We start from the raw sequence: 27739 nt of genomic DNA, 5'->3' as shown, positions 1-27739 counted from the left end.
TCCGAGCGGACCAGTACGTGCTTGTCTGACAGCAGCTCCTTGAAGCGGCCCAGTGCAAGACGTACTGCTAGCAACTCCAGGCAATTGATATGCCAATGCAGTTGATGCCCCCTCCATAGACCCGATACTGCATGCCCGTTGTACGTGGCCCCCCATCCGGTGGCAGAGGCGTCTGTGGAGACCACAGCGTGCCTTAACACCTGTTCCAGGGGCACTCCAGCCTGCAGGAACGAGGGGTCTGACCACCGGGTGAGGGTGCGTCGGCAGCTCGGTGTCACGGGAACACGGAGCGTACCGCGCTGCCACGCCCATCTCGGGACCCGGCCGTGAAGCCAGTGTTGAAGCGGCCTCATATGGAGCAATCCGAGCGGCGTTACCGCGGCTGCAGACGCCATATGCCCCAGGAGCCTCTGAAATAGTTTCAGTGGGGCCGCTGTCCTGCGCTTGAGCGTGCTCAGGCAGGTCAACACCGACTGGACACGTTCCTCGGTGAGGCGCGCAGTCCGGGCGACCGAGTCTAGCTCGAGACCGAGATAAGAGATCCTCTGCCCGGGGGAGAGTTGCTTTTGTCCCAGTTGACCCGAAGCCCCAACCGGCTGAGGTGAGCTAAAACCATATCCCTGTGTTCGTACAACTGCGCTCGCGAGCTGGCCAGGATCAACCAGTCGTCGAGGTAGTTGAGAATACGAACGCCTTGTTCCTTGAGGGGAACAATGGCCACCTCCGCAACCTTAGTGTAGACGCGGGGCGACAGGGCCAGCCCGAAGGGTAGGACTTTGTACTGATATGCTCGAACCTCGAACGCAAACCGTAGGAAGGGTCTGTGGCGAGGCAGAATCGAGACATGAAAGTACACGTCCTTCAGGTCGATCGCTGCAAACCAATCCCGGGGATGGACGCATTCGAAAACGCGCTTCTGCGTGAGCATCTTGAACGGCAACTTGTGAAGGTACCGGTTCAAGACGCACAGATCCAGGATTGGCCATAACCCACCGCCCTTTTTGGTACAATGAAGTAGGGGGCTGTAAAACCCCGACTTCATATCGGCTGGAGGGACCGGCTCGATTGCATCCTTCGCCAGGAGGACAGCAATCTCCGCCCGGAGAACGGGTGCGTTGTCCAGTGACACCTGAGTGTAGTGGACACCCCTGAAAACCGGGGGACGCCGGGCGAACTGAATCGCATAGCCGAGTCTGATGGTATGAATGAGCCAGCTGGACAGGCTGGGGAGCGCTATCCACGCTTCCAGACACCGAGCCAGCGGGACCAAAGGCACCAGAGACGCACCGGGGGTGGGGCAGCGAGGCAGAGTACGGGGACCCGACTCGGACGGCATGGGAGCGGCCCGGAGTGTGGTCAGACTCTGCGAGGTAGCAGTGTGAATGGGAGACGGCACATGGGTGCGGCCTGAACCACCACACTGGAACCTGCTGGTGAAGTGAGAGAGGGCTGAGAGTGGCAAGGCGGGGCCTTGCACACTACCAGCCACACCCTCTTGGGACCTGGAGGATCAGATAACAGTTCTATTCGTGGGTACCGCTGGACTCCGGAGAGAAAGAACTGTTTACTTCAGCTGCAGGTCACCATATCCCCAGGACCGCCTCCTGCTAACCAACTGGGTTGGCTGCGGGGAGAGCGGGCTGGGTTTTAGGCCAGCTTGTGAGATGAGCACATCGAGAAAGTGTACTTGATGACACATCCCAGCAAGACTAGCCAGGGGTGTTTCCGGACCACCATGGTGGACATTGTCTGGCCAGAGGCCTGTGCTATGACCTGCATCATGCGTAGCTCAACCCTGACTCAGAACTACCCACATGCCATGAGTGCTTTGGCCTACCACAGACTTGCCGGGGCCAAGACCCATGCAGGGCAGAGGTGGTGTGCCCGTAGCACTGCGACCCCACCCTAAAGGGTAGTGAGAGAGAAAAAACTTGTAATGCAGATTATGGCCCCCTTGACATTCCATATTTAACACCAAAGAGGCTACAAAACTGCCAAGTTTTTCCATGCACGTCCGGGCACAGGGGGTGGGGCAAGGCGAGTACGCGTCACACAACGCCCCCAGGGGCCCGGGAAAGCATGGTTGTCAAGTCTGAATCTGATTCAGCATGAGCACATCATGACTGTGGGATGCTCAGCATCATCTTCATTTTCAGAGCCCAACAATACTCTCTCCAATGTAGCAGTCGACATCTGATCCTCTGCTGGAGCTCCGACTAAGACGCTAGGTCCCTCATGAGAAGGACCAGCAATCCAAGCAGAAGCTACCAGCCATGTTGGACAGTGAACGTGGCCGTCCAACTGGACGACACACGGCGCACTGGGCACCGACGTGGCCATGTTTTACTAAACATGAACCACCCACGGACATAGTCACAACATGTTTGCGATGCACTAGAGGAGTGGGGGGCCCACGGAGAATGGCTCGGCGGGTATAGCCCCACTGTGATCCTCTGGTCACCCAGGCTTATTAACCAAAGTAGTATTTTTCTTATTCAGAAAAATAAACTAGATCGGGGAATAAGTGAGGGGACTCCACCTCATTAAAGGCGCTCGAGTCTCGACCGTGCATCTAGAGCGCCAGACGACGTGCAGGGTTGCCATGGCAACGCGCGCTGTCAGCCGGCAACTCGATGGCACACGGCGCGCTGAACGCTCAAGCCCTTACGAGAAAGGCGAGACAAACAACGCGCCGACGTGGGCATATTCTCATAAGAGAATATGAACCACCCACAAACACAGTCTCAGCACGCTAAGCAGACATGAGAGAAAGTGATTGTGGCCGTCAGTGAGGATAGGAAACGACCGCCTCCAGAAACGCACAGACAGAATGACGTCTTGAAAAAGACGCAGTGTCTGTCTATGAAGCTCTTTTAGAAGGGGAAGAGTCAGCTCTCTCGTGCTGAAGTACACAGGGAGTGACGCGATGTGTTCAGGTACACCACTCCCCGAACACACTGGGAGGAACCGGCCCAAATCGCAACTTTATTTAGACAACTGCGTTTTATATAGGAATTCAGTTGCTGTTAAAACAGCAGTTGAGAGCTTAAGCTCAGGCTCCCCAGGAAGCTTGCGACCTCGCTGTTGTGGCTTAACGCCAACACAAACAGACGCTGAATCTCCAAGGCTGTTTAGTTTCACTCTTGTGAAGTCTGAAGCTGGACACCAACTGTTGGCTCCGAAGCGAAAGACAGAGTGTGATTGCATCTGCTTCCTATTTATATACACCTGTCGGAGGCGGTGCGCATTATCCAAATGTCGCACACCAATTCCATTGGCTTGTTTTAGTTCACTCGAAGCTGATAGGGCTCTCTAGCGATATCCCAATTCGTCGGTCACTACTGACGTACGTCGAACGTGACCGACTGAAAGGAAATCAACATTACACTATGATCGCAGGCCAGGTTATAATGGTCAAAAATGACGGCTCATTGAAAATGAATGGGGGAGTCGAAATTCAGAGAAACAATTAATGTTCAGGAGTGTGTTTATGTTCATGTTCACATATATACATGTGGACGAGCAAAAATAAAGGCCTCGGACCTGTTCACGTGCGGATACATGCATACTCGTGCATCCGCACACATACACACACAGGTATAAATAAGCCATTTTGAGTATTACAGGCTTTCTTTTGCACAGAGATGAACTTTATCCTCAAATCAGTGAGGCTCAGATCAATGAGGCACAAGGCTCTAATACATGCTTGTTCACCTCCTACAGCTGGAAATTCACCCAGGCTCATGCGTTTATATGCCAAAAAATGTGTGGTGGTCAGCTAGCCATGTAAACAGCCCCACTGCTATGACACGGGTGCGTGTTCAACATTGAGACACTTTTAAAGAGCAATCTCAGAGGATGTCACTGCTCGTAGAGTGTGTCTGTGTTTATTTAATTTTGGTTAATTTTAGTTATTATGTAGACTGATTTCATATATGAAAAAATAAATAAATAAAGGCATGGTTTAGTTATACATTGTGGGGGAATTAATTTAGTTTGTTTAGTTCTAATTTCTTAAATGTTGCTGCTTCTTGGGTGGCAAGTCAGAAGAAAGGCCCTGGTGAAGCACAAGAGGCCCTGGACCGAATCAATATTGATGCTATAATGAGTATGTATGTTACTAGTGTTTGTCGTATTGTTCTTGTGTCCGCTAACAATGTAGCGATAGATTATGCATCATGACAAGTTCCATGATTACACGGGACTAATTTTTTAAAGTTGTGTTAAAACAAATCTAACTTCAGTGAGTTTTTAAAATGATCAACATCAGCAGACACCCTAGTGTGTACCAGCAAATCATTCCACAGATCTGGAGAAGCAAAAGGAAAAAACTCAAACACCTTTTATGTATGATGTGAATTTGGAGTGAAACTCATAGTCAGATGAAAATCATGTAGAATCATTAACATGAACATGAATTATATAATAGTATAATAATAATAATAATAATAATAAATATCAATAGAGTACACTATACTTATAATAAACTCTGAGCTGTCTAATCCAGTAAGGACAGTTCTAGGTTGAGGAAGCTTTTATGTTATTCAACAAAAATCCATTATAATTGTTAATTTAATTATGTTAAAATGTTGCCATTATCACTGTCTATTAACATTAATTTATTGTTTGAAAATAAAAAAGTGTAGCTTGTTTTGATCTTAATCTGTATCTCTTCATCCTCCCTTTCGTATTATTCCAGACCTAAGTTAAGGTATGAGAAATGTCCTGACTGTTTAACAAAAAAGAAACACCAAAAGTGAAATTTTACATTTTAAATGTCTTTATTGGCAACACACAATGATTGTTAACTCGCTTGCTTTTTTTTTTTCATGCAAAATGAATGACTAATATAAATGAAAGTAAAATTACATCATCCCAAAGCAACATTATGATACGCAACATATTCAGTTCATTCAATACACTATAAATCAGTTTTAGACGATTTTCACTTTTTTTCATGTAACAAGCTGTTAGGCAGAATCATGCAGGTATGGATTATACATCATATGAAGAATGAAGATGAAGACCATTTTTAAGCTGAAGTATTTTTAAGTATAATAAAAATGCATGCAGAGCATCTTAGCACAACCAAATGTTTTGGTTCATTACTTTAGTGATTACTGGGCCAACTGAACCAGTTTCTTGGATCATATAAAGCTTTTTTTCTTGTTGCAGGTTTGTATGTTTTCCAATTCTCTGGAAGCACTCCTCCTGTGGAAACCTTACTGATGATCTCTGCCTTCTTCCTGACATCCATCAAAGACTGTATGCGATCTTTAAATCCAGGCTTGCGTTCTTGTTTCTCAGACTCAATCATCAGATCGATGTAGTCAGGGGTGGACAGAGGATTGGGCTTGAGGGCGATTTCCTGCAGTCGCTCCAAAGACTTTTGAGATCTTTCAATTAGTCCGGCCACAGTATCCTGGACAACCTCAAGCTCATTTTCAAGTTCTTCAAAGATCTTTTCTTTTGACATGACCTGTCCATGTGCAGCCTCAAATCGCTTTTTTAATTCCTGATAGGTTTCCTTTTTCTTTTCTGGGACATATATCCATTTGTATTCCTGATTAAAATGCACATTCCAAGCGCACTTTCCAGGACAGATCCTACACTTTCTATCTGTCATGGCCCAGCAGTTATATCTTTCACTGTCATTTGCAATTTGGCATGTTTCATGACATGTGAAGTAACACTTCTGGCAGTTGGATAAGTAGTAGCCAGTGGTGTTTTTGATCTGTTTTGGAGCATTTACTTCTACTTCATATTCAAAATCCTTGTTTGCATCCATCTCAGCCTTGTGCTGCTCCAGAGCTGCTCTTGTCTTCCTGATTTCATCCAGTTTTGTCAGACCAGCATTGATTTGGGGCTGGAGGCCTTCCACATTAACTTCCAGCTGCTGTCGCTCTTTTAGGACCTCCCGTGTCAGAGACAAGCTCTGGGTTTCCATCTTGATAAGAGATGCAAAGAATTTTTTCATGCTAGAAAATCCCATCTTCCAGAACATTTGGTCAAAGTTTTCACAGTCAGAGTCCTCATCCTCTGCAGATTTTTTGATAGCAAACACAGCAGAGTTGTTGAACTTGAAGTGAAGAGGCTCTCCAGACTTATTTTTAGCACAGGACACTTCAGAGACTTTGATGGCCTCGAGAACAGGAGGTGTTTGCCCATCTGCAAAGGTGACCAGCACAAGGATGTTTTCAGCAATATCCTTCCCAAATATGGAGAGAATGGAGTCAAAGATGTATTTCTGTGTGTGCGTCAGACGGGCAAGTGAAGCCTGAACTACAAAACACACGGCATCAATGCGGTCGATCCCTCCACGGGCTGAAAAGAACTCCTGAATCATCTTTGTGATCTTCTGGTCATGTGAGATTCCTCTGGTATCACCGAATCCTGGTGTGTCCACTATGGTCAGAGAATAAGGGACCCGGAAATCATCCATGTGATTGATTTGATATGCCGTTATCGCTGAAGTCTGACTTTCAGCCTGGGATTTCTGCTTCCCTTCATCTATCAGCACAAACCGGAAGTCATCCTCCCATTGCACTCCAAGAATGTAGTTGATCATGCTGTTAATTAGAGTGGTTTTTCCTGAACCAGTGGCTCCGATCATCATGATGGTCTTGTTCATTTTCTTGATGTGTTCTGTCCCAAATGTGCTTCTTCTGCAGAATCCGTCACTGTTCTTCCATGTTTCAGACAGGTTGAGTTTAAATATGGGCAGTTTTTCATTGCTTCCATTGGCTATTTTTCTGCTCCAGTTGTCCTTTATAATATGTGCAACATCTTTGCTTTTTGTGCTTTCTATTGCCATTTTTTGATTGTTGTCAACAGCTGACTGGCTTTTTTTAATCTGATTAAAGGAAAAGGAAATAATTGTTTGTACATCAATTTACATTATACAAAAACAGTATACAAAAGAAATGAGTACAACCCTGTCCGATATCACTAAAACGTCAAATGATTAAACATTATATCACCTATCAATAATTATAACATTTCTAAATTGACAGGTAGAGTATTTCCTATTATAAAACAATAATAATAAAAAAAACTTAGCAAGACTATATTAAAAATACAAGCCCCAAAGTAGTGCAACAAAAGTGAATACACCTTTGAGGAGAGAGAGTGAGCAAAAGAGAGATTTGAAGAAAGATGGCTCAGAGACAGTACAAAAGAAAAAAGCTCAGAGGAATATCACTGGAAAAAGAAGGGTAATGATCAGGCAAGAGCTTTAAGACCCACGTTAATATTAGAAAAAGCTTTCAAATGCTGGAGAGACATAAGCGGGAAGGCTTGAAAACAGACCCTGAGGTTTTGTTGTTTCTGCTCCATACGTGAGGAACACTGGATTTGCTTTGCATCCCAGAACCAAGATATGCTGTATTGCTGTTGTTTTAATGTTAGCTATAGTAACAGGACAGATTTGACTGTCATTGTTTGTCTGGAGCTGCTGTGCTGCTGGAGACTAACATCAAACTCTTGCTTGTGTATACACTTGTGTACTTTATTTTATTTCTTCCTTGTTGCTCTTCACTGTATTTTTCATGAAGCTTTATTTTGCACTGATAAAGAGACATCCACTCTTGCACTGTGTGTTTGTGAATTTTGGGGGTGGAGCAATGAAGGGAGGGGCGTGTTTGGGTTGATTTCAAATATTAACAGAGATTCTTAGAAATCTCTTATTGCACCTTTAAGTTCCGTATTGCTAATAAAGTGATGCTACTGAATTACATGGCCCTAAATGGTTAAGCTCCTGTGTATTAAATGTTAATCAAACAACATAAGAAAAAGAAAAAAATTGCTCACTTTTGACATTTGCTCCTTTTAATAAGGATTAATCTATATTTGATTTTGAAAAGTGAAGACTATGCAGTGTTATTTTACATTTGATTATATTATATTTATTGACATGACGGTAACACTTTACATTAAGGTTCCCTTTATAAAGGGTTTAAAAAGGTGTTGAGTTCACAAGTCCACTTTACATTAAGGTTTACAAGTAACTAATACTGGAATTCATTTTTCATTATTAATACCTCATCAAGTTATGGTTGTGCTCTTATGTTTTATTTTCAAAATAAAGTTTGAATTTCATCTTGATAAACAAGAAATCAGTTTTATACACTGCTGTGGATAGGCATCATGACCTTTTGGCAGAGTATCATGGGTAAGATAGAAACTTATGGTAAGCAACATAGTAAGAGAAGTGATGAGATATTAATAAGAAAACCACAAATACAACAACCTTCAAGGTGCTAAAGTGTGAAAGTAAAACAGTAGCAAAACCCGAGAGGTTGCTGATTTGAATGTGAGAACTTGTCGTGTTCATATTTGTATTTGTAAATTGAAATTTACACTCACAGCCCTGATGTGAAAAGCTGAATGTTTCAATTTGCACACGCAGACAACAATCAAAACGTCTCGGGTTACGAGTGTAACCCCTGTTCCCTGAGTAAGGGAACGAGACTCTACGTCGAATGACGTGATGGGAACCCTCTGTATTTTGTGTTCGTGAAGCACCTCTGTATCCAACCAATGAGAAAGACGTGACGTCAGAGGCGGGTGACGTCCGCGCGCACAATTAAGGGACATGGCCGACCCACTGTTTCATATGCGAGTGAGATGGCCTCAACCACCCACTTACTCATCCTCTGCTTGGATGCTGGGCCCCCTTTCTTAGGGGACCCATAACACACGAATAACTGATCTGTTTTCCTCCACAGGGCAGCTCTGTGGACATACGCATCCAGTGCCCTCACAGGGCAAAGCAGATTCTTCTTTTCCTGATCTGAATTTGTGAATGGAGGGGGGCAGAACGCCTCAAGTATAATGGGACCTGGGACCCTTGATGGCACCTTTGGAACATAGCCCGGTCTAGTGTGTAGAAAGGCCTTAATCATACCAGGTGCAAACTCTAAGCATGATGGAGCGACTGACAGCGCTTGTAGATCGCCGATCCTTTTTAGAGAAGAAACGGCCAATAGAAAGATAGTTTTTAGTGTCAGGAATTTATCCGACACTTCTTCTATTGGCTCAAAGGGAGCCTCGGCTAACCCTTGGAGCACAATAGTTAGATCCCAGGTCGGGGTTTTTGTGCGCACCGCAGGTCTCAACCTGAGTGCGCCACGGAGGAAGCGTATAACTAGAGGGTCTCGGCCCACCGAGATAAGCCAAAATGGCTGCAATATAAACTTTCAGTATTGAAGGGGTTAAACCTTCTGAAAACTTTTCTTGAAGGAACTGTAGCACATAGCTGATAGGAGACTGGACAGGGTCCAAATTACTTTGTCCACACCATGTAGTGAACAATTTCCACTTATATGAGTACAACTTCCTCGTGGAGGGAGCTCTGGAGTGAAGGATGGTCTCCACAACCTCAGTTGGGAGACCAGATTCTATGAGCCTTGCCCCCTCAGAGGCCAGGCCCACAGTTTCCACATTTCTGGACGGGGATGGAGAATCGTGCCGCCCGCTTGAGACAAGAGATCCTGTCTGAGAGGAAGCTCCAAAGGAGAGCTGTGAAGTAGTGACATTATGTCTGAAAACCATATTCTGGTCGGCCAGTAAGGGGCCACCAATATTAGTTTGACCTTCTCCTGGCGAACCTTCTCCAGAACTCCCGGGAGCAGTGAGACTGGGGGAAATGCGTACAGACGCAGCCTCTGCCACGTCTGTAGCATAGCATCCAGCCCTAGAGGTGCTCGGTGCTGAAGGGAATACCACAGAGGGCACTGAGCTGACTCCTCTGTGGCAAATAGATCGACTTAAGCTCGACCGAAAGTTTTCCATATTAACTCCGCCACATCGGTGTGAAGTTTCCAATCCCCTGGTCTCGCGCTCTGCCTCGACAGAGCGTCCGCCCCCACATTCAACCACCCGGGGATGTAAGCTGCTTTCATCCTCCAGAGGAGGATGCGACTGGCCAACTTGGATAATGGGCGAGACCGCAAACCCCCCTGATGGTTGATGTACGAGACCACCGCAGTGTTGTCCGTACGGACCAACACATGGTGATCTCTCAGGTTTGGGAGGAAGTGTTTCAGTGCCAGAAACACCACCATCATCTCCAGCCGATTTATGTGCCAGGAGAGCTGATGGTCCTCCCAAAGACCCTGAGCTGAGCGACCACTCATGATCGCCCTCCAGCCCGTGAGAGAAGCATCTATCGTAAGCATTACACGACGACGAGAAGTCCCCAGCACGGGTCCCTGGGACAGGAACCAAGGCTTCTTCCACATGACCAGAGCACGAAGGCATCGCCGCGTGACTTTGATCATGCGAAAAGGATTTCCCCTCGGAGAAAACCCCTTGGTCCTGAGCCACCACTGTAAGGGTCTCATGTGCAGGAGGCCAAAAGTAATAACGTTGGACGTGGCTGCCATCAGACCCAACAGTCTCTGAAACTGTTTTACAGTGAGTGACTGGCCTAATTTCACCCCATTCACGGCCCCGAGAATGGAACTCACACGAGCAGGGGACAACTGCACCTGCATCATGGTGGAATCCCAGATTACTCCTAGATAGTTTGCAATCTGACTCGGGACCAGCACACTCTTTTTGGCATTGAGCCTCAGCCCAAGCCTTTTTATGTGCGACAGAACAACATCTCGATGTTGAACTGACAATTGTTCTGTTTGAGCTAGTATCAACCAGTCGTTGATATAGTTCAGCACGCGGATGCCCTGGAGTCTCAGCGGAGCCAGAGCTGCATCCACGCACTTTGTGAACGTGCGGGGTGAGAAAGATAGGCCGAACGGAAGAACCCTGTATTGGTAAGCTTCGCCCCCGAAAGCAAACCTGAGGAACTTCCTGTGCGAAGGATGGATGGATACATGAAAGTATGCGTCTTTCAGATCTATCGCTACAAACCAGTCCTCGGACCTCATCTGAGGGATGATCTGTCTGAGTGTAAGCATTTTGAACTTCAACTTCTTTACAGATCGATTTAGCACACGTAAATCTATGATCGGACGCAACCCTCCATCCTTCTTCGGGACAATGAAGTAGCGGCTGTAAAAGCCCGACATTTTGCTAGGAGGGGGAACCCTTTCTATAGCCCCTTTTTGCAAAAGCGTCGTAACCTCTTGTTCCATCACCAGAGACCGCTCTGGGGTTACCACTGTGGGAAGCACCCCATTGAACTTGGGTGGTCGAGAACCGAACTGAATTCTGTAACCCTGTTCTATCATGAGCAGCACCCACTTCGAAATGTTCGGGAGACTTTTCCATTCTTCCAAATATTCTACTAAGGGAACCAGTCTCTCGAGACTGATCTCTGGTGTTTTTTGAGCACTTGGCTCGTCTATCTGACTCAGATCCGTCCTACCTCAGGAAGGCTTCGCGTGTGCCGCCCGACCTGGTCCCCAAGATCTTTGTGGGCCTTCTGTTGCGCCCTGTGTGCGGAGGAGCTGGCTGTCGGCCGAGGCTGCTCCCGCCCAGCAGCCTCGGGGGGATGAGAGCGGCGGGGAATGATTTTCGAAAATGCCGCTGTTTGTTTCCGTGTCTCCTGAAACCTGTTGACGACAGTTGACAATGCGTCGCCGAACAGGCCAACAGGAGACAGCGGCGCGTCCATGAGTTTGTTCTTATCCCTCTCTTTGATGTCAGAGAGGTTGAGCCAGAGATGCCTCTCCGTGGCAGGGCTGCCATAGAGCGGCCGATGGATTTGGCCGTCTCCTTGGTGGCCCGGAGAGCTAGATCTGTCACCTTTCTTAGCTCGTGAATCGCTTCAAAGGACGCTTCCCCACTCTCATCAATCTCCCCCAGCAGATCGGCTTGATATGCCTGTAGAATTGACATAGTATGAAGGCATGCAGCCACCTGACCTGCCGCCGAATAAGCCTTGCCCACCAAGCTAGAAGTTGTCTTTAGGGGCTTGGTGGGCAACGTCGGGGTCTTGAGGGATGATGCAGACTCGGCCGAGAGATGGCTCGTAAGCGTCTCTTCGATCCGAGGCATCGCCCCATAGCTGTGATGTTTTAAGCCGACAATATTACTATATAGCGATGTCTGTGGGCTATACAGTCGATACTGGACTGGTCTCTTCCACGACCTCGACACCTTGGTGTGGAGGTCGGGAAAGAACGGCAGACCCCGACGCTGGGGTAGTGACCGTGCGGGAAGAAACCTCTCGTCTAACTTGCTTTTTGGTTTACTATCAGCTTTCTCCGCGGGCCAGTCAATATTTAGTTTTTCTACTGCCCTGGTCACTACCTCCAAAAGCTCCTCATATGCAGGGGATGAGGCTGGCGGTTCCTCATCGACGCTCTCCACATCAACCTCCTCGGAGGAAGATATGTTGAGCATCTGTGTCTCCCTTCGGGGGGAAGAAACCGCTACGCGTGCTTCTGCCACCAAAGGAGAGACACTGGGTCTAGCAGGTAAGGGAAGCGATAGGGCAGCGCCTGTCTCTTCCCCCTCTGCTAGATCCATTTGTGAACTCCACGAGTGCAGCCTTCGCTTTGCCTCGGCAGCAGCGGGACCAGACCCGCGGGGAACACTGGCCTCGGCGCCCTCCTCGAAGAGCGCCCGGCGAGATCGCAGCACTCTGAGGGTGAGCCGTTCGCAATGTACACAGACAGCTCCCTCGAGAGCCGCCTGTGCATGCTCAATCCCCAGGCATTTGACGCACATCTCGTGTGTGTCTCCAGCCACAATGAAGCGTGGGCAAGGAGGAGCACACTTTTTAAACTGCTGCTTTTCCGCCATTTCTTTTATATATATGTGTCTTATTTTGTGCTTGGGAACTCTTGTCCTCGGACGAAGAGACCACAGTGTGTATGAATAGACAATACAACAATAAATAAGACAAACAAGATACAGATAGCACTTGCTGAAGACAACAGAAGCTAGCGTGCTTTGTTCTGGGTATGCTTTATAGCTTCCTGATCCGTGACGTCAGAGGCGGTTGGTCATTGGTTGGATACAGAGGTGCTTCACGAACACAAAATACAGAGGGTTCCCATCACGTCATTCGACATAGCGTCGGTAGTTCCCACGAAAGGGAACACCGTGTTACGAAGTTGTAGTTGCAGATTAATAGTTACAAATGTGTAAAATGGCATTCACATAAACAAAATGACAGATACAGATGTGTGAGACAAATTTACTGTTGCACTTCAGTTTCGCTGTACAGCTTCAAGTCGGCACTTACAACCTCTCAGATCTGGCCGTACAAGTTCAATTCCTGGCGCTTTGACTTTTGCTACACTTTTTGCGATATTCATGGTGCAAAACTGACTTGAGCACCTGAAAGCAGACGTGAGAGAGCAGAACGGGGGGTTTGGGGAGTGAAGCCGTTTTATTGGTCGATGCCTGACTAATGAACAACGCCAGTGTACGCACTGTGTATATACCATGAGAGGGCGCTATTTTTATTTATTCATTTATTTATTTTTTTACAAAATTTTTAAATTGATTATTAAAATCTTTCTGCGTCAACTCATTACATATTAAGAGAGCAAGAGAGAATGAGAATAAATAAAGGTGTGCGTTTGTGTGTTGTAAAGTCAAATGTGTGTATGTGCGTGCATGGTGGGCGTGGGGGATATGGGTGAAAAGAAATCTGATTGGATATGATGTTACAGATGGTTAATGTTTATAACAACAGGCTCAAAATGAGTAAACGCTCAATAAAACAGCTAAATTCGACTGAAACATTTGCAAAAATGCCTAAAGCCATTGAGATGGAAAAGTGAAGCCTCTTTTCTCTAAACGTTTCGGAAAAGGTTTCAAAGCATCAAAAGTGTCGAAACAGTGCCATCCTGTGGCAGGTAAAATTTACAGCAGCCATAAACCTGAGATCGCAACTCCGTAGTATTATCCATTAAACACAAATAAAAGCCTGACGACGCAAAATGTGTTTATTTCAGTAATATAATTCACATCTTAAAGTTTGGCAATAAATGAAATGGATCAACAAAAAGAATAATAATTACTAATAATACATAGCCTAGTGAGTTGTTTGATGCAAGTATTGTGCTGATATTGTAGCCTATATGACAGAACATATGGTGATGTAATATAGGCTACAGGTTTATATATTTAAAATGTTTAGTAAATGGACTTAATGGAACTTTCATATAATAGGCTAATGGTCTGGGTTCAAACATTCTGACAAGCAAAGTGTAGCATGTGACTGTAAACAATGTGAAGCTTCGTTAATCACATGTTTCTCTGAAAACAACAGGCACATTTTGGGACAAAGCTGCTCAGAGACCATGTAAAAAAAAAAAAAAAAAAAAAAAGTTCTAGTTCTAGATCTGTGCCCTGAGATAAAAATCCCTGTTTTCATTAAAATATCATTAGTTTTAACTGAGTTTTATATTACAGTAAAAGAGTAGTAAAGTCGTTTATTGGTTGGAGTCAGCCAATGAAATGGGACGTTTTTGTACGCGATGACGTCACTACATAGAGCAGATTGCGCCGTTTTGTTGGTCCATGTAGCAGCCACCCAATAAACAACTTTACTACTCTTTTACTGTAATATAAAAAACCCGTTAAAAAACCCGTTAAAACTAATGATGTTTTAATGAAAATATTGTCTCATACATATGCAAATATTTATTACTGCATGCCAAGTCGCACTGGATGGCGTTGTTCATTAGTCAGGCATCGACCAATAAAACGGCTTCACTCCCCAAATCGAAACATTCAGCTTTTCACATCAGGACTGTGAGTGTAAATTTCAATTGATACCAATACTTTCATATGATACCATTCAAACCCTTGTGGTAAGATTAAAAAAGAGAGATATTAATACTTTTATTCATCAAGGATGCATTACATTTATCAAAGTGACAGTGACAATAAATGCAAATACATGCTGTTCATTGAACTTTCTATTCCTCAAAGAATCCAGAAAAAAAAAAAGTATCATGGTTTCCACAAGCAAATCATTATATTAGAATGATTTCTGAAGGATCATGTGACTCTGAAGACTGGAGTAATGATGCTGAAAATTCAGCTTTGATCACAATTAATATTTTAAAATATACTGAAATAGAAAACAGTTAGGCCTATTTTAAAATGAAAAAAATATTCTACATTTTTGCTGTTTTTGCTGTATTTTTGATCAAATAAATGCAGCCTTGGTGAGCATAAGAGACTTCTTCTAAAAACATTTTTAAAATCTTAAACTAGAACAGAAGTGTGTGTATATGCATGGTGTATACCCAGGTGAAAAAATACTATAGAAATTTATTGTAAATACTATAATGTATTTGAACCATACTATAGTAAAGTACTTGCATTCATTTGTTGTGGTAATTCTATAGTTGCTGAAACCTAACAGAACAACAATAGTATTATAAACAAATTACTTTACCCAATACTGAACAGTTTTCTACAATAGGGTATATTATACTAAAATATAGGCTACACTACAGTTTACTGTAGTAAAAGCTATAGTATACTAGGCCTACAGTAGCTATTTATTACAGTTTATCAGTTCACTATAGTACTACAGTATGTTGTAGCATTCATTAACAAAGTGTTGTAAATGCTATAGTATGATAACATTTATTATTATATTATATTTATTATATAAAACAATCAAACCGGACAAAATATAACAATTTAGCCATTAAATACATGAAAAAATTAACGAAAACAACGTTAGAAAGGCAAATTTAGTGGTTCGCGAATCCAGCCGCTTCACTTCTGAAATGCTTCTGGTGGGCTTTCCATAGTCTCGTCGCCAAATGAAACATTTCGAGCGCCATAGCCACTCTAGTCAATGCTCGTGTTTACACCAGCCGCGCCGCGGTGCGTTTCAGAAGCATCCCAGAAGCGGCTTGCCACGCCGCTTTGCTAAAGATAGGCGCCTCGCCTATTTTTGACAGACGCCGCGTCCAAGACGCGCAGCTCAAATACAAAATAAAGTCAAAATAATCACCCTGAGTAAACTCCTGGTCATATTTCACATCAGTAGAAGGCCAGAAACTGATGACAAGAGATTCAAAGTTGAAAAACTTGAAATTTCTTTGTTTTTGTTGTCCATAACTGGAATTTTAAGTGTATTAACTTCATCTGTATGGCTACAGCAAAATAAAGTATGGCATAGCAATAAACACAATAAAACCGGACAAAATATAACAATTTAGCCATTAAATACATGAAAAAATTAACAAAAACAATGTTGGACAGGCAAATCTAGTGGTTCGCGAATCCAGCTGCTTCGCTTCTGAAATGCTTCTGGTGTAATTTGACACCGCTCAGGAGACGGAACAAAACCTTGCTGTGCGTTTTTTTTTCGGCGCCCATGTTAACCAACGGATGCATTCACGCAGACAGCAGGAGCAGCTGCAGTTCACGCGCTGCTAATGCGCTGCTAACGCGCTGCTTCCGCTCTGCTGCCGCTTGCGGTGTGAACCCGGCCTCAGTTTGCACTGCGCTGACGAGTAGTATGGCGTTCGGACGAGGTCAATAATATGACGTTGTAACATGCACTCGTCTCACTGAACGTCTCACTGACGTCTTAATTTTTTGCTATTAAATCCATTCATTTTAAGATGCAGACGTCACGTTTGGCAGACGCAGACGTGACGTTCAGTGAGACGAGTGCATGTTGCAATGACAGGTCACGCAAAAAGTGCGGGGGGCGAATTTACGTTTTATTAAAGGTGCGGGGGACGTACGCCCCCCCAACCTCCTAATAATTTTAGGAGGCAAAAATTTGAAAAAAGTCCTACGAAATCATGGAAGGACTGATTATTATATTTTAAAATTGTATTTTTTAGCACTACTCCAGTCTTCATATTAAATTGATGTCTGAATGATCATGTGACACTGATGATTTACTGCTCAAACATCAGAAATGTTTCTTATCACAGCTGAAAATGCTGATAATAAGTTTGGAAACTACAATATTATTTTTTTTCAGAATGCTGTGGTAAACAGAAAGTTTGAAAAACATGAAGAAAAACATATTATATATATTAGATTTGTTTAAATAACCTGTATAGTCTTACTATTCTACATAGTATTGTTAGTTTTGTAAATGTAACGTGTATTAATAATTTTTAGATATGTTTACTGGAAAGCAAGTCATAAAATGTAAAGTAAGTTTTTATACAGTGTATATATTGATTCCTCTGGCTGTAATAATATTCATCACACTTAAATTCTAAAAACACTATTGTAAAAATTATTTCAAATATATGTGCTTTTTGAATATATTTTAGTCAAGTCTAATCATCTTGATAATGTACTCACCTTGAAAATGTCCTGGGTTTTTTTCTGTGATAGCGGCCTGTTTGTCCTGAAAAATAATGATTGAAAAATAAAGGTTCAGTTATTATTACATATTAGTCAAATTATTACAAATAAAAACAATAAAAAAAAAATCATTGTTTTTTACACTTTGGCCTTTGAATCTATCACCTGCAACTACCACTATACTGAAAAATAATTAAATTTACTTTTATTAATTTCAATCAGATTTTTTAAACTTTACTATACAAGATGTCATTCTGACTTTTTAGATTAGGACATTTATGCAGAATCAGCAGGATCTATTTTTAAAGCTTTTTTCAGTCAAATATTACAAATGGAGTCTTTGTAGATCTATTTGTGTTATACTAGGAAGGAAATAGACTTACTGTTATGTTGGATTCCTCTTGAGTCTCCTTTTCATCTGCAGCTGCAGAAAGCTTCTGCGTTTGTTTTTATAGAGCCCAACTGCTGCCCCCTCCCACAAAATAACCCACATGGCTTGGAAAATTTTACTTTCATTTTGTTTTTATTCCAGTAACTGTAAGGCTTTATAAGGCAGGCATTGGCAGACCACTAAAGAGCATCAATGTCACATCTATTAGAAAACTATAAATAGAACAGATTATTAAATGACATCACAATTCAAATAATAAATTAATTAAATATATCACTGTGCAAAAGATGATGATTCATTTAAGAAATCTAGAGAGAATGTAAAAAAACTGCAACTAGGTGCAGTTTGAAGTATATTGTAGAATAAATGAATCTGCTTGTGTGATTACATTTATTAACAGAAGTTCACTCATAATTTAGCACTAGTGTTTTCTTGTTGTTGTTTTTTTTTAAATAATGGGACCAGTTCTGAATCGGTTCTCAGATCTTGGTTCCCAAACCTGTCCTTGATATTATACAGGGATTTTGCCCCAGAGGAATGTTTTCATAGTTCCTATAACTATTGCTGGAAGTTTCCAGTTTTTTGCATGTTCACATCACAGAAACTGAGAATGATTTTACTTCCAGGAACTCCTTTTGGGGGACTAAATTATCTCCTGCTTCAAAGTCAGGGATAACCCAGCACAACAGGAACTACCAGTGATGTAAGTGATGATTGGCCGAATGTACGTGAAAACACCAGCATCCCCTATTGTAAAAAAGTCATGTCAACATACAGTTTAAAGCCTATATATTTACTCCACACACTTACTCTACGAACATGGAAAACAGCAATAGATGGACAAATGCCGAAGTCCGCACTTCCCAGGCATCTTAATGTTAAGGAGAAAATCCAACATGATACACAGAGCAGAAGATGAACTAATGATGGTGAGTTAGTGTCCTGTTAGTGGTGACTGATGAGTGGAGGGAACTTAGAACAAAGGAACACGTGTGATGAATGAAAAACAAAACAAACAGAACATGACGGTGACAGTGTAACGAATGTGTTCTTGATCTGCCCCTTTTATCGACGATGCATTAGGAAGTGACTTGTGTGGACTTAAGACAGCCAGGTATCCCAGAATGCATCTAGCATCAACCAGCAAGCATCAATAGTGGAAAACCTGCAGTTTTAAAAATTAAAACGTGAGAATGTAGTCATTTAAAGCTCAAATCTAAAAGGTGTTCTGATGTTTTCGGAGTTGTGAGATCCAGGCAATCACTGGGTGCTCAGTGCTCATGTACCCAGCCGAGAACAGCCTTACCTCGGCTAGTCCTTCTACTGTTTGCAACTGGCTCTGATGTCAGTGGCTGTGTCTGATGTCTTTAGTGGTTAAACTTGAGATATAATTCGTCTTGTGTATATCTATGGGCAATCTTTGGTCTCATTGATCTAGAATTTGCTCCTGGGCATATAGTTTTAGCTGAGGGCAAAGTGAAGTTTCACAACTTTATATATTTATATATACAATTGTAGGGTGCAGACTGTGTGCATTTGATTGAAGTGTTTGCTTGTCTTTATATCCCTCTGTAAAAGCTTAGACTTTATAATTATAATTTTATAATAGCTTCTATTGTTTATTAAAACTGACATTTAACAAAATGAGACAACATTGTGTTTTATTTCAATTTTATGATAGAAACATATACATACAGCTAAGGAAATCAGAGTATATGCACATAGTGCCTGACCCACATGTTAATATGGTTCATGTTTTTAAAGTGAAAACAAAAAGAGGCAGGGTTGTGTTTTCTTCTTGCCAATGGCATGGAAAGAATTAATATCAATATATTATATCTTAGATTGTTTCGCTTTCACTTTTTTTTTCCTGTAAATACAAGGCTTTATAAGAACTGATTAACTAACAGGCTTTTCACTTTCACTTTCCTGTTCCAGTAAATGGGAGTCTTTTTATGAAAGGGCTTAAAACAAACACCTATAAGATCCTGACCCTGACACTGGAGCTAGTTCCTCCAACAGCACACATATTATATCCTTTATCTGACACAATATCAGCAGAGGATGATTAATCAGCTCCAAAAAGAGCATTACCATATTCACTTTCTACATACCAGACTTTATTTCTGTCTTACAAAAGTATGTTTTACTAAATATCATTACTATCACTAGTATCTTTTGATACTGCTTTCCCTAAATTTCAACCAAAACCTTTTCATGCAAGTAGTAATAGGACAAAAGAAACAAAGGTTTCAGTTTAGTGTCAAATGGATTTTTTTTTTTTTTACTGGTGTTTAATCTAAGTGTGGTAGTGTGATGTTTAAAGGGTCAAAGAAACTATGCCACCCGGGATTAACTACACAGTAAAAGACAAAAGGACAGACATTGGTTTGATTTCTCACAAAAAGATCAAGAAACATGGATTCTTTATTGAATATTTGAATGGGTAAAAATCCTCTAATGCAAAAAAGGATCAATAAAGGCAAACAGCAACACATCAAATTTATACATTTTTGCTTATAGTACATTTGAACCCATAGTGTACTACAAGTGGTATCTAAATATATTTTTTAAATACAGAGATAGTATGTTAAAAGCACATTTTAATTCATATTTCATGGTGTCTCAAAATAGCACAGTTGAGTACACTTAGATGTTCTTAAGATGATCTTAATTAGTACTAACAAAGATTTTTTAGTATATTAAGTACAACATTAGTGCACGAAAATAGAGCACTTTAAATACATTATAGAAGTGTACTTTTTTTCACCTGGGTGGTACTTGAATTAGTCTGTGTTTTCAGCAGATATCTGACAATAAGCTCGTTATTGTGTTTATTTAGTATTCTTGGACTCTCAGATGCAGCTCTATGTAGATGAGCATAAATCTGCAAATTTCACTGGGAAATTATACCAGAGACAGGGAGACAACAGATATTTCATGGATGAGAAGACGACTCTGCAGGCCATTATTTATCCAGCTAAGGAAAGTAAATTACTAAGCACTTTTAACAATGTTCAACACCCATTTTTACCTTTCATTGAACATTAAAGATCATTTCACTTGCAAGTAAATGAATCAAGGCAGTGCTATCATACTTTGGAAACTTAAAAACCATTTAATTTGCATTATAATGCATCAGCAGATGTTAGTACAATACATATTTAATTAACTTTACTTACCAAGAAGTAAGTGCTATTTCTGTATTCTTACCTAGAAGAGGCTGGACACTGTAACATGGAGAGAGAGAAGTTAAAACTGTAGTGTAACCAACAGAACACTAGAGGGCACTCCTGTGCAGAAAAAAGTTATAGGGTTGTAATGAGAAAAGAAGAATAAATGGATGTTCAATAACAGAGCTGTTTGCGTGTCCTGATGTTTCACCTCCGAGTTTAAGATATAACCATCTGTTACATGGTGTCAGAAGTGGTTTCCACAACCTGGAAAGAATGAAATAAGGAATTGAGGGAGAAAAGAATGCGATGTTGCACACGGACTGCAAGAAAAAAAAGGGAATTGAAACAGTGCTCAAGTGCAATTGAGAACGGGCCAGTGAAAAAAAAAAAAGAAAACGATCATCGGAGCAGTGCGCTCGAGATTAAGAGTAAGTGAACAGTCAAAATATGGATCAGATATTTTCACTGACACCTCCGGGAAGTTTCAACTTCGACGAGCCTAGTTCATGGCCACAGTGGATGCGCCGCTTTGAACGATTCAGAGTAGCATCGGGCCTTGAAAAACCCTCCGCCTACCAGGTAAACTCTCTTCTTTACATTATGGGGGAGAAAAGTGACGATATATTAAATACGTTACCCCTAAGCGAGGAAGAGAAAAAGAGTTATGAAGAAGTCAAGAAGGCTTTAAGTGAGCACTTTATCGGCAGACATAATGTTATTTATGAGAGAGCGAAATTCAACAGCAGATTTCAACAGCCTGGCGAATCAGCAGAGAGTTTTATCACGGACGTGTATAAGCTCGCGGAACACTGCAGATATGGCGACCTTCATGAGGAAATGATCAGAGACCGTATTGTAGTGGGCATAAGAGATGCAAAGCTCTCAGAGAGACTGCAACTAGATCCAAATTTGACATTGGATAAAACAATAACTCAGGTCAGACAAAATGAGGAAATAAAACGTCAGCAGCCAATAATAAGACGAGAAAAGTCCGAAGTAAAAGAAGTTAACGTTGATGCAGTCGTAACAAAGAGAACATCTAAAGCAAAAATGACATTACAAAAGGCAGAGGGGACAGTGCAGAGAACGCAAAGTTTTTACAATGCGACTCCTAAAATAAAACAGATGGATTCCTGCAAGCGATGCGGAAAAAGTCCACAACACCCATGGAAATTGTGTCCAGCTAGAGAAGCGGAATGCAGAAAATGCAGAAAAAAAGGACATTTTGCTACAGTATGCCGGTCAGTTCAAAGACTCGAAGCGATCGTTGACAGTTCATATGATGAGTCTGCATTCTTGGGAACAATCCAGACCCAAAAACAAGAGAATATGTGGCAACAGAAAATACTGGTGAATAAAGAACCAATCACCTTTAAAATAGATACAGGTGCAGCAGTCACAGCTATTCCAGCATCTTTGTATTCAGCTGAAAAGCAAGGGAAACTCAAAGATTCCAAAAAGAAGATCCTGGGACCTAACAGTACTCCATTGAAAGTGATGGGTACGTTTAGTGCATGCCTGCAGAAGGACAAAAAGAGAATTTGGCAGGATATATATGTGGTAACGGATCTAGTGATGCCGCTGCTTGGACTGCCTGCAATTCAAAGCTTACAATTACTACAACAGGTAGCCAACATACACAAACCTGGAGAGCAGTACAAGGCAATGTTCCCCAAAGTTTTCTCGGGACTCGGAAAATTAGAGGGCAGCTACAAGATCAAACTGTCGGAAGGAGCCGTCCCGTATGCTCTATCAGCCCCACGACGAGTACCGCTACCGCTCGTGGAGAAAGTAAAACTGGAACTCCACAGAATGGAAGAAATGGGAGTCATTCGACGAATCGAAGAGCCTACTCCCTGGTGCGCGGGTATGGTTGTCGTGCCAAAACCGAATGGCAATATCAGGATTTGCGTCGATCTCACACGGTTGAACGAGAATGTGTGCAGAGAAAGACACATACTGCCAGCTGTAGATGAGACTTTAGCACAGCTAGAGGGAGCAGCTGTGTTCTCCAAATTAGATGCCACATCTGGGTTCTGGCAAATACCCTTGCATGAAGACTCCGAGCCTCTAACAACATTCATTACACCCTTTGGGAGATATTGCTTTCGGCGTCTTCCTTTTGGGATATCTTCAGCCCCGGAGCATTTCCAGCTCAGGATCTCTCAGATCATTGCAGGAACGACTGGAGCTCTTTGTCATGCAGACGATGTCCTAGTGTTTGGAAAAGATCAAAAAGAACACAATGAGAGACTGTGTGAGGTGCTGAAGAAGTTTGAAGAAGCAGGACTAACACTGAATGATAAGTGTGTCTTTGCTGTTGATAGAGTGAAGTTCCTAGGCCATACCATAAGTGCTCAAGGGATCGAAGCAGACGAGGACAAGATTAAAGCCATCCTCAACATGCCTGAGCCAGAGAACGTGGAAGGTGTGAGACGTTTCATGGGAATGGTTAACTACGTCGGGAAGTTTTCACCTCATTTGCCGACTCTCACGAAGCCACTGAGAGACCTGTTAAGAAATGACAACACCTGGACATGGGATGCACAGCAGAAAGAAGCGTTTGCAAAAGTAAAGAAAGAACTCAGCTCACCAGCTATACTAGCACAGTATAGTCCGAACAGTGAGACTATAGTTTCAGCCGACGCTTCATCTTATGGTCTAGGCGGGGTGCTCATGCAGAAACAAAAAAATGGTGAGTGGAGGCCTGTCGTATATATCTCAAGGAGTCTAACCCCCACAGAGACACGATATGCACAAATTGAAAAAGAAGCTCTTGCGACAACATGGGCATGTGAGCGACTCAGTGCATATTTGCTTGGATTGGAATTTACAGTGCATACCGACCACAAACCCCTAATATCACTGTTGGGCAACAGACCAATTGATGATTTACCTCCAAGAATTCTTCGTTTCAGACTGAGGCTGCTCAGATACAAGTACAACATCATGTACGTTCCAGGAAAACAACTGGTCACGGCAGATGCGTTGTCACGAGCGCCATCGGGACCTGAAAAATCAACAGAAAACGAAACATTGGAGGATGAGTGCAGAGTTTTTGTGGATCTCATAGTTCAACAAATCCCTGCAACAAAAACAAAACTGAAACAGATTCAGGAAATGCAGAATGAGGATCTAACCTGCCAACAACTAAGACAGTATACACAAAAAGGATGGCCAGACCATCAGAAAACGGTGTCGGAACATCTCGTGCCATACTGGTCTCATAGGGCAGATATCCACGTGGCAAACGGTATCCTACTGAAAGGAGAACGAATTGTGATTCCAAAACCCATGCAGAGAGAGATGCTCGAAAGACTTCATCAAGGTCATCAAGGAATGACGAAGTGCATTGCAAGGGCACAGCAATCTATATGGTGGCCAGGTGTTATAAGAGATGTAAGAGAGTTAGTGGAGAGATGCGACATCTGCTGTCAGCATTCCCAGCAGAAAACAGAGCAATTGATGCCAACACCTTTACCAGCGAGACCCTGGCAACGAGTCGCAGCTGATATCTTCCAATGGGAAGGAGGACATTATCTGGTGGTGGTTGACTATTTCTCGAGATATATTGAAGTTGCAAACTTGCCAAAACTCATAACAGCAACAACAGTGGAGAGGCTGAAGGTCATCTTTGCCAGGTTTGGAATCCCTGAAACACTGGTGACAGATAACGGTCCACAGTTTGCGTCATGTGAGTTCGCAGAGTTTTCCCGAGACTATGACTTCAAACATGTCACAAGCAGTCCACGTCACCCCCAGAGCAATGGAGAGGCAGAGCGAGCGGTGCGTACAGTAAAACAAATGCTGAGAAAGAACCAAGACCCTCAGAGAGCTCTTTTGGCCTACAGATCGACTCCATTAGCTCATGGGATCTCACCTGCAGAACTCTTGATGGGGAGAAGAATAAGGTCAACAGTCCCAGTTCCACCTAAATCTCTCACCCCAAGATGGCCTGACCTGAAAGTGTTCAGAAGAAAAGATAGGATGTTAAAAGAGAAACAACAGGAAACATTCAGATCTAGACACAGAGCGAAAAATCTACCAGTCATCATACCTGGACAGAAAGTGTGGATCAGGACATCGAAAACCACTGGAACGGTCCGGGGGGAAGCAGCAACGCCAAGATCGTATCAGGTAGAAACAGAGATGGGAACACTGAGAAGGAATCGAGCTCATCTTACTGTTCTTCCAGAACCAACTCAGCAAGAGGTCAACGTTACAGTGACAAGGTCAGGTAGGATTTCCCGTCCACCAGAAAGAATGGACTTATAAGATGAATTAGCATAGGTAGACCTGCTGTCAAGAAAAGGGCAGAATAACCCCTTCAGCAGAGTCAGGAATGCCCAGGTAGTCTACCCTGGCTTCCAGCTTAAGAAAGAAAGTTCAATGTTATGTTATTGAGATGTTTGTTCCCTGGAAAAAAAAAAAAAAGAGAATATATAACCATGGGGATATAAGTATGTAGAATAATAATAATGAGATTTTGAGACTAAAAGGGGGGGATGTAGTGTAACCAACAGAACACTAGAGGGCACTCCTGTGCAGAAAAAGGTTATAGGGTTGTAATGAGAAAAGAAGAATAAATGGATGTTCAATAACAGAGCTGTTTGCGTGTCCTGATGTTTCACCTCCGAGTTTAAGATATAACCATCTGTTACAAAAACCAACTACAAGTGGACGGACCTCAATACCCACCGATTGTGGCTTCACCAGGCAGAAACAGTGTACTTCACTGATTTAATGCGCCAGCACCTGGAGGAAGAGGGTGAACTTCCCAAAAATCGAAATGAGCTACAGAATAGAGTAAAAATGTTAAGAGGAAAGAAAAAAAATGTTGTGGAAGGACATAACATCTAACCTGTCCAGTCAATTCAGTGAGACATTTGAGCCAGAAAAAGTACAGAGAAAATGCCTAGACTAGAAGATGGTTACAAAAAGCTGAAAGACAATAATATCAGCACAGAATGGATGCTCTGTTGTGTGACCAGCAAACCTTTGCAAAAATATTGTTACTGAGAATGACTGGAAGCCAAAGCAACACTGAAGCTTTAGCAACAGCATGTTGAACAACAGCATTAAAAGGAACTTAGCTTAGCTTCTGAAAACATTCAGAGATGAAGGAGAGTGAAATCGCCGGTTGTGACATAAATGTCCATGTCTAATTACAGCGATGCGAGAAGCAATGCTAACTCAGTCATTTCCAATCAGCCGGCTTATGATCAATGCGGCGAATTCACGTGTACGAGAGGTGAAATCCATGTGAGGAATGAATCCCTCTCGCTAAATTCCCGATTGCACAATTCCTAGTGAGATGATGCTGTTTTGCCTGTTGATTTCACCATTTAATTTGCTCCTGAGAATGCAATAGCTGCTGATAATACTGAAGAGCTTATATATGGATGCTTTGATAGGCCTCGTATTCCTATTAGTAGACGTGAGTCACCTGAGAGTCAGCTGATGCGAGCTTGACTGACGTGACCTGCCAGAACCGACGCTAACGCTGTCTATTTTCAGAATAAACGAATGAAATGAAAATAACACTGATATACAGTATGAGCGAAAATAGACTGAAAAAATATAAAAGGCACATAAATAACAGTATAGGCTAATTTTCAATTATTGAACATTTCAGCTTAATGGACGTGCTTTTTTCCACGGAAAACATTGGCTCTGTTGCTATTAGTATTGTGTCTATTTTCAGAAAAGTATAATACACTATTTTGAAATGTAAATGACACTAAAATATAAGAGAAAATGGCTGTAATTCTTTAATTATTGCACATCATCCTTTGAATGCATTAATGAATCAATTGAATAACATAATTAAAACAATCTTTATAAATTTCAATATCACAAGGCAACTAGACATTACACCAGCTCCAGCTTGGATCCAGCCTGTTATGAAGACTTCAGATAACCCAACACCTGTGAATTAAGGACTCCAGAACATCAAACACTGATGATTTTGCAACATTATCATGTTATCCTGTTGCTTTGCATGCACACCACTTTTGCTTAAATACATACTATAGCTGTAAACAGGGCCGGATTAACATAAGGGCTAGGTGGGGCTGAAGCCCCAGGGCCCGCGGGTAGAGGGGGCCCGTGATTGGCTGAAGGAAATGAGATTGACAAGTCATAGGTGGTTGATTTGTGTCTAATAAAATAACAAGAAAAAATGATTGGAAAATGTGCCTGACTGATAAATCACCATCCAATCAAAATCACTTTAAAATTCGCGCCATGACATCGGGAAACGCCTCTTTGCGTTATGCTATCGCATGTAGACTAGAAAATGGGAAATTGGCCTTTATTGCTTGTTCAGCCTCGCTGGTGTTCAAAATGATAAACAAAAGTGATAGTGGTGCGCAAAAAAGGAAAAATAAGCTTGAAAGGGAGAAAAGGGATGCTAATCTTACAGCAAAAATTCCAAAACTAACTAACTACTTCGGTTCACATAAAACATCCGAGCCAGTGGAAGACCCGCGTGCAGCGGCAGCTCAAAATTATCTTCACCCACCGACACCGTCGCCGATCTGCGTGCTTTACATGTTGAAGAAGGTGAGATAGCAGCTGCAGCAAGTTATTATTCTTATCGAGTCGAGTCGATTGATTTTATTGCCGTTTGAATTCAGAATGTCAATGTTTTTCTCTCATCATCATCACCCACGTAAAAATCCCGAATTGAACTTTCCTACTGTTTTATGACGAACACCAATGTCGTGTGATTTGTCTCCACTATCTGCCTTTGAAGCACATTCTGTCAGTTGCAGTTCTGGTGCCTCCATCCGTACAACTCGACCTCAACACATTCACATATCACATGTTAAAGCAGAACTAAGTAACTTTTTTTACCTTCATAAATAGTTTTCTAAGCCCTTACGATGGTTAATTGACTTGTAGTGGTGTGTTTGAGGCGTGCACTAACCCCCTCTGGCACGTCTACACC

The 27739-nt window shown here is 42.5% G+C and overlaps 1 protein-coding gene across 1 annotated transcript; it reads right to left on the bottom strand.

Moving 5' to 3' along the window:
* Positions 1–4762: 4762 nt before the first annotated feature.
* Positions 4763–17663, bottom strand: LOC125246289. The gene is made up of 3 exons (XM_048157232.1): positions 17604–17663; positions 17218–17263; positions 4763–6853 (listed from the first exon to the last, which is right to left on the bottom strand). Exon 3 carries the CDS (start codon positions 6812–6814, stop codon positions 5111–5113), a length of 1704 nt encoding a protein of 567 aa, XP_048013189.1. The 5' UTR covers positions 6815–6853; positions 17218–17263; positions 17604–17663; the 3' UTR covers positions 4763–5110.
* Positions 17664–27739: the final 10076 nt, after the last annotated feature.

The sequence above is a fragment of the Megalobrama amblycephala genome, linkage group LG14 (assembly GCF_018812025.1).
Source record: "Megalobrama amblycephala isolate DHTTF-2021 linkage group LG14, ASM1881202v1, whole genome shotgun sequence".
Classification (NCBI taxonomy): Eukaryota; Metazoa; Chordata; class Actinopteri; order Cypriniformes; family Xenocyprididae; genus Megalobrama; species Megalobrama amblycephala.
This window is presented reverse-complemented; position numbering and strand designations above follow the sequence as displayed.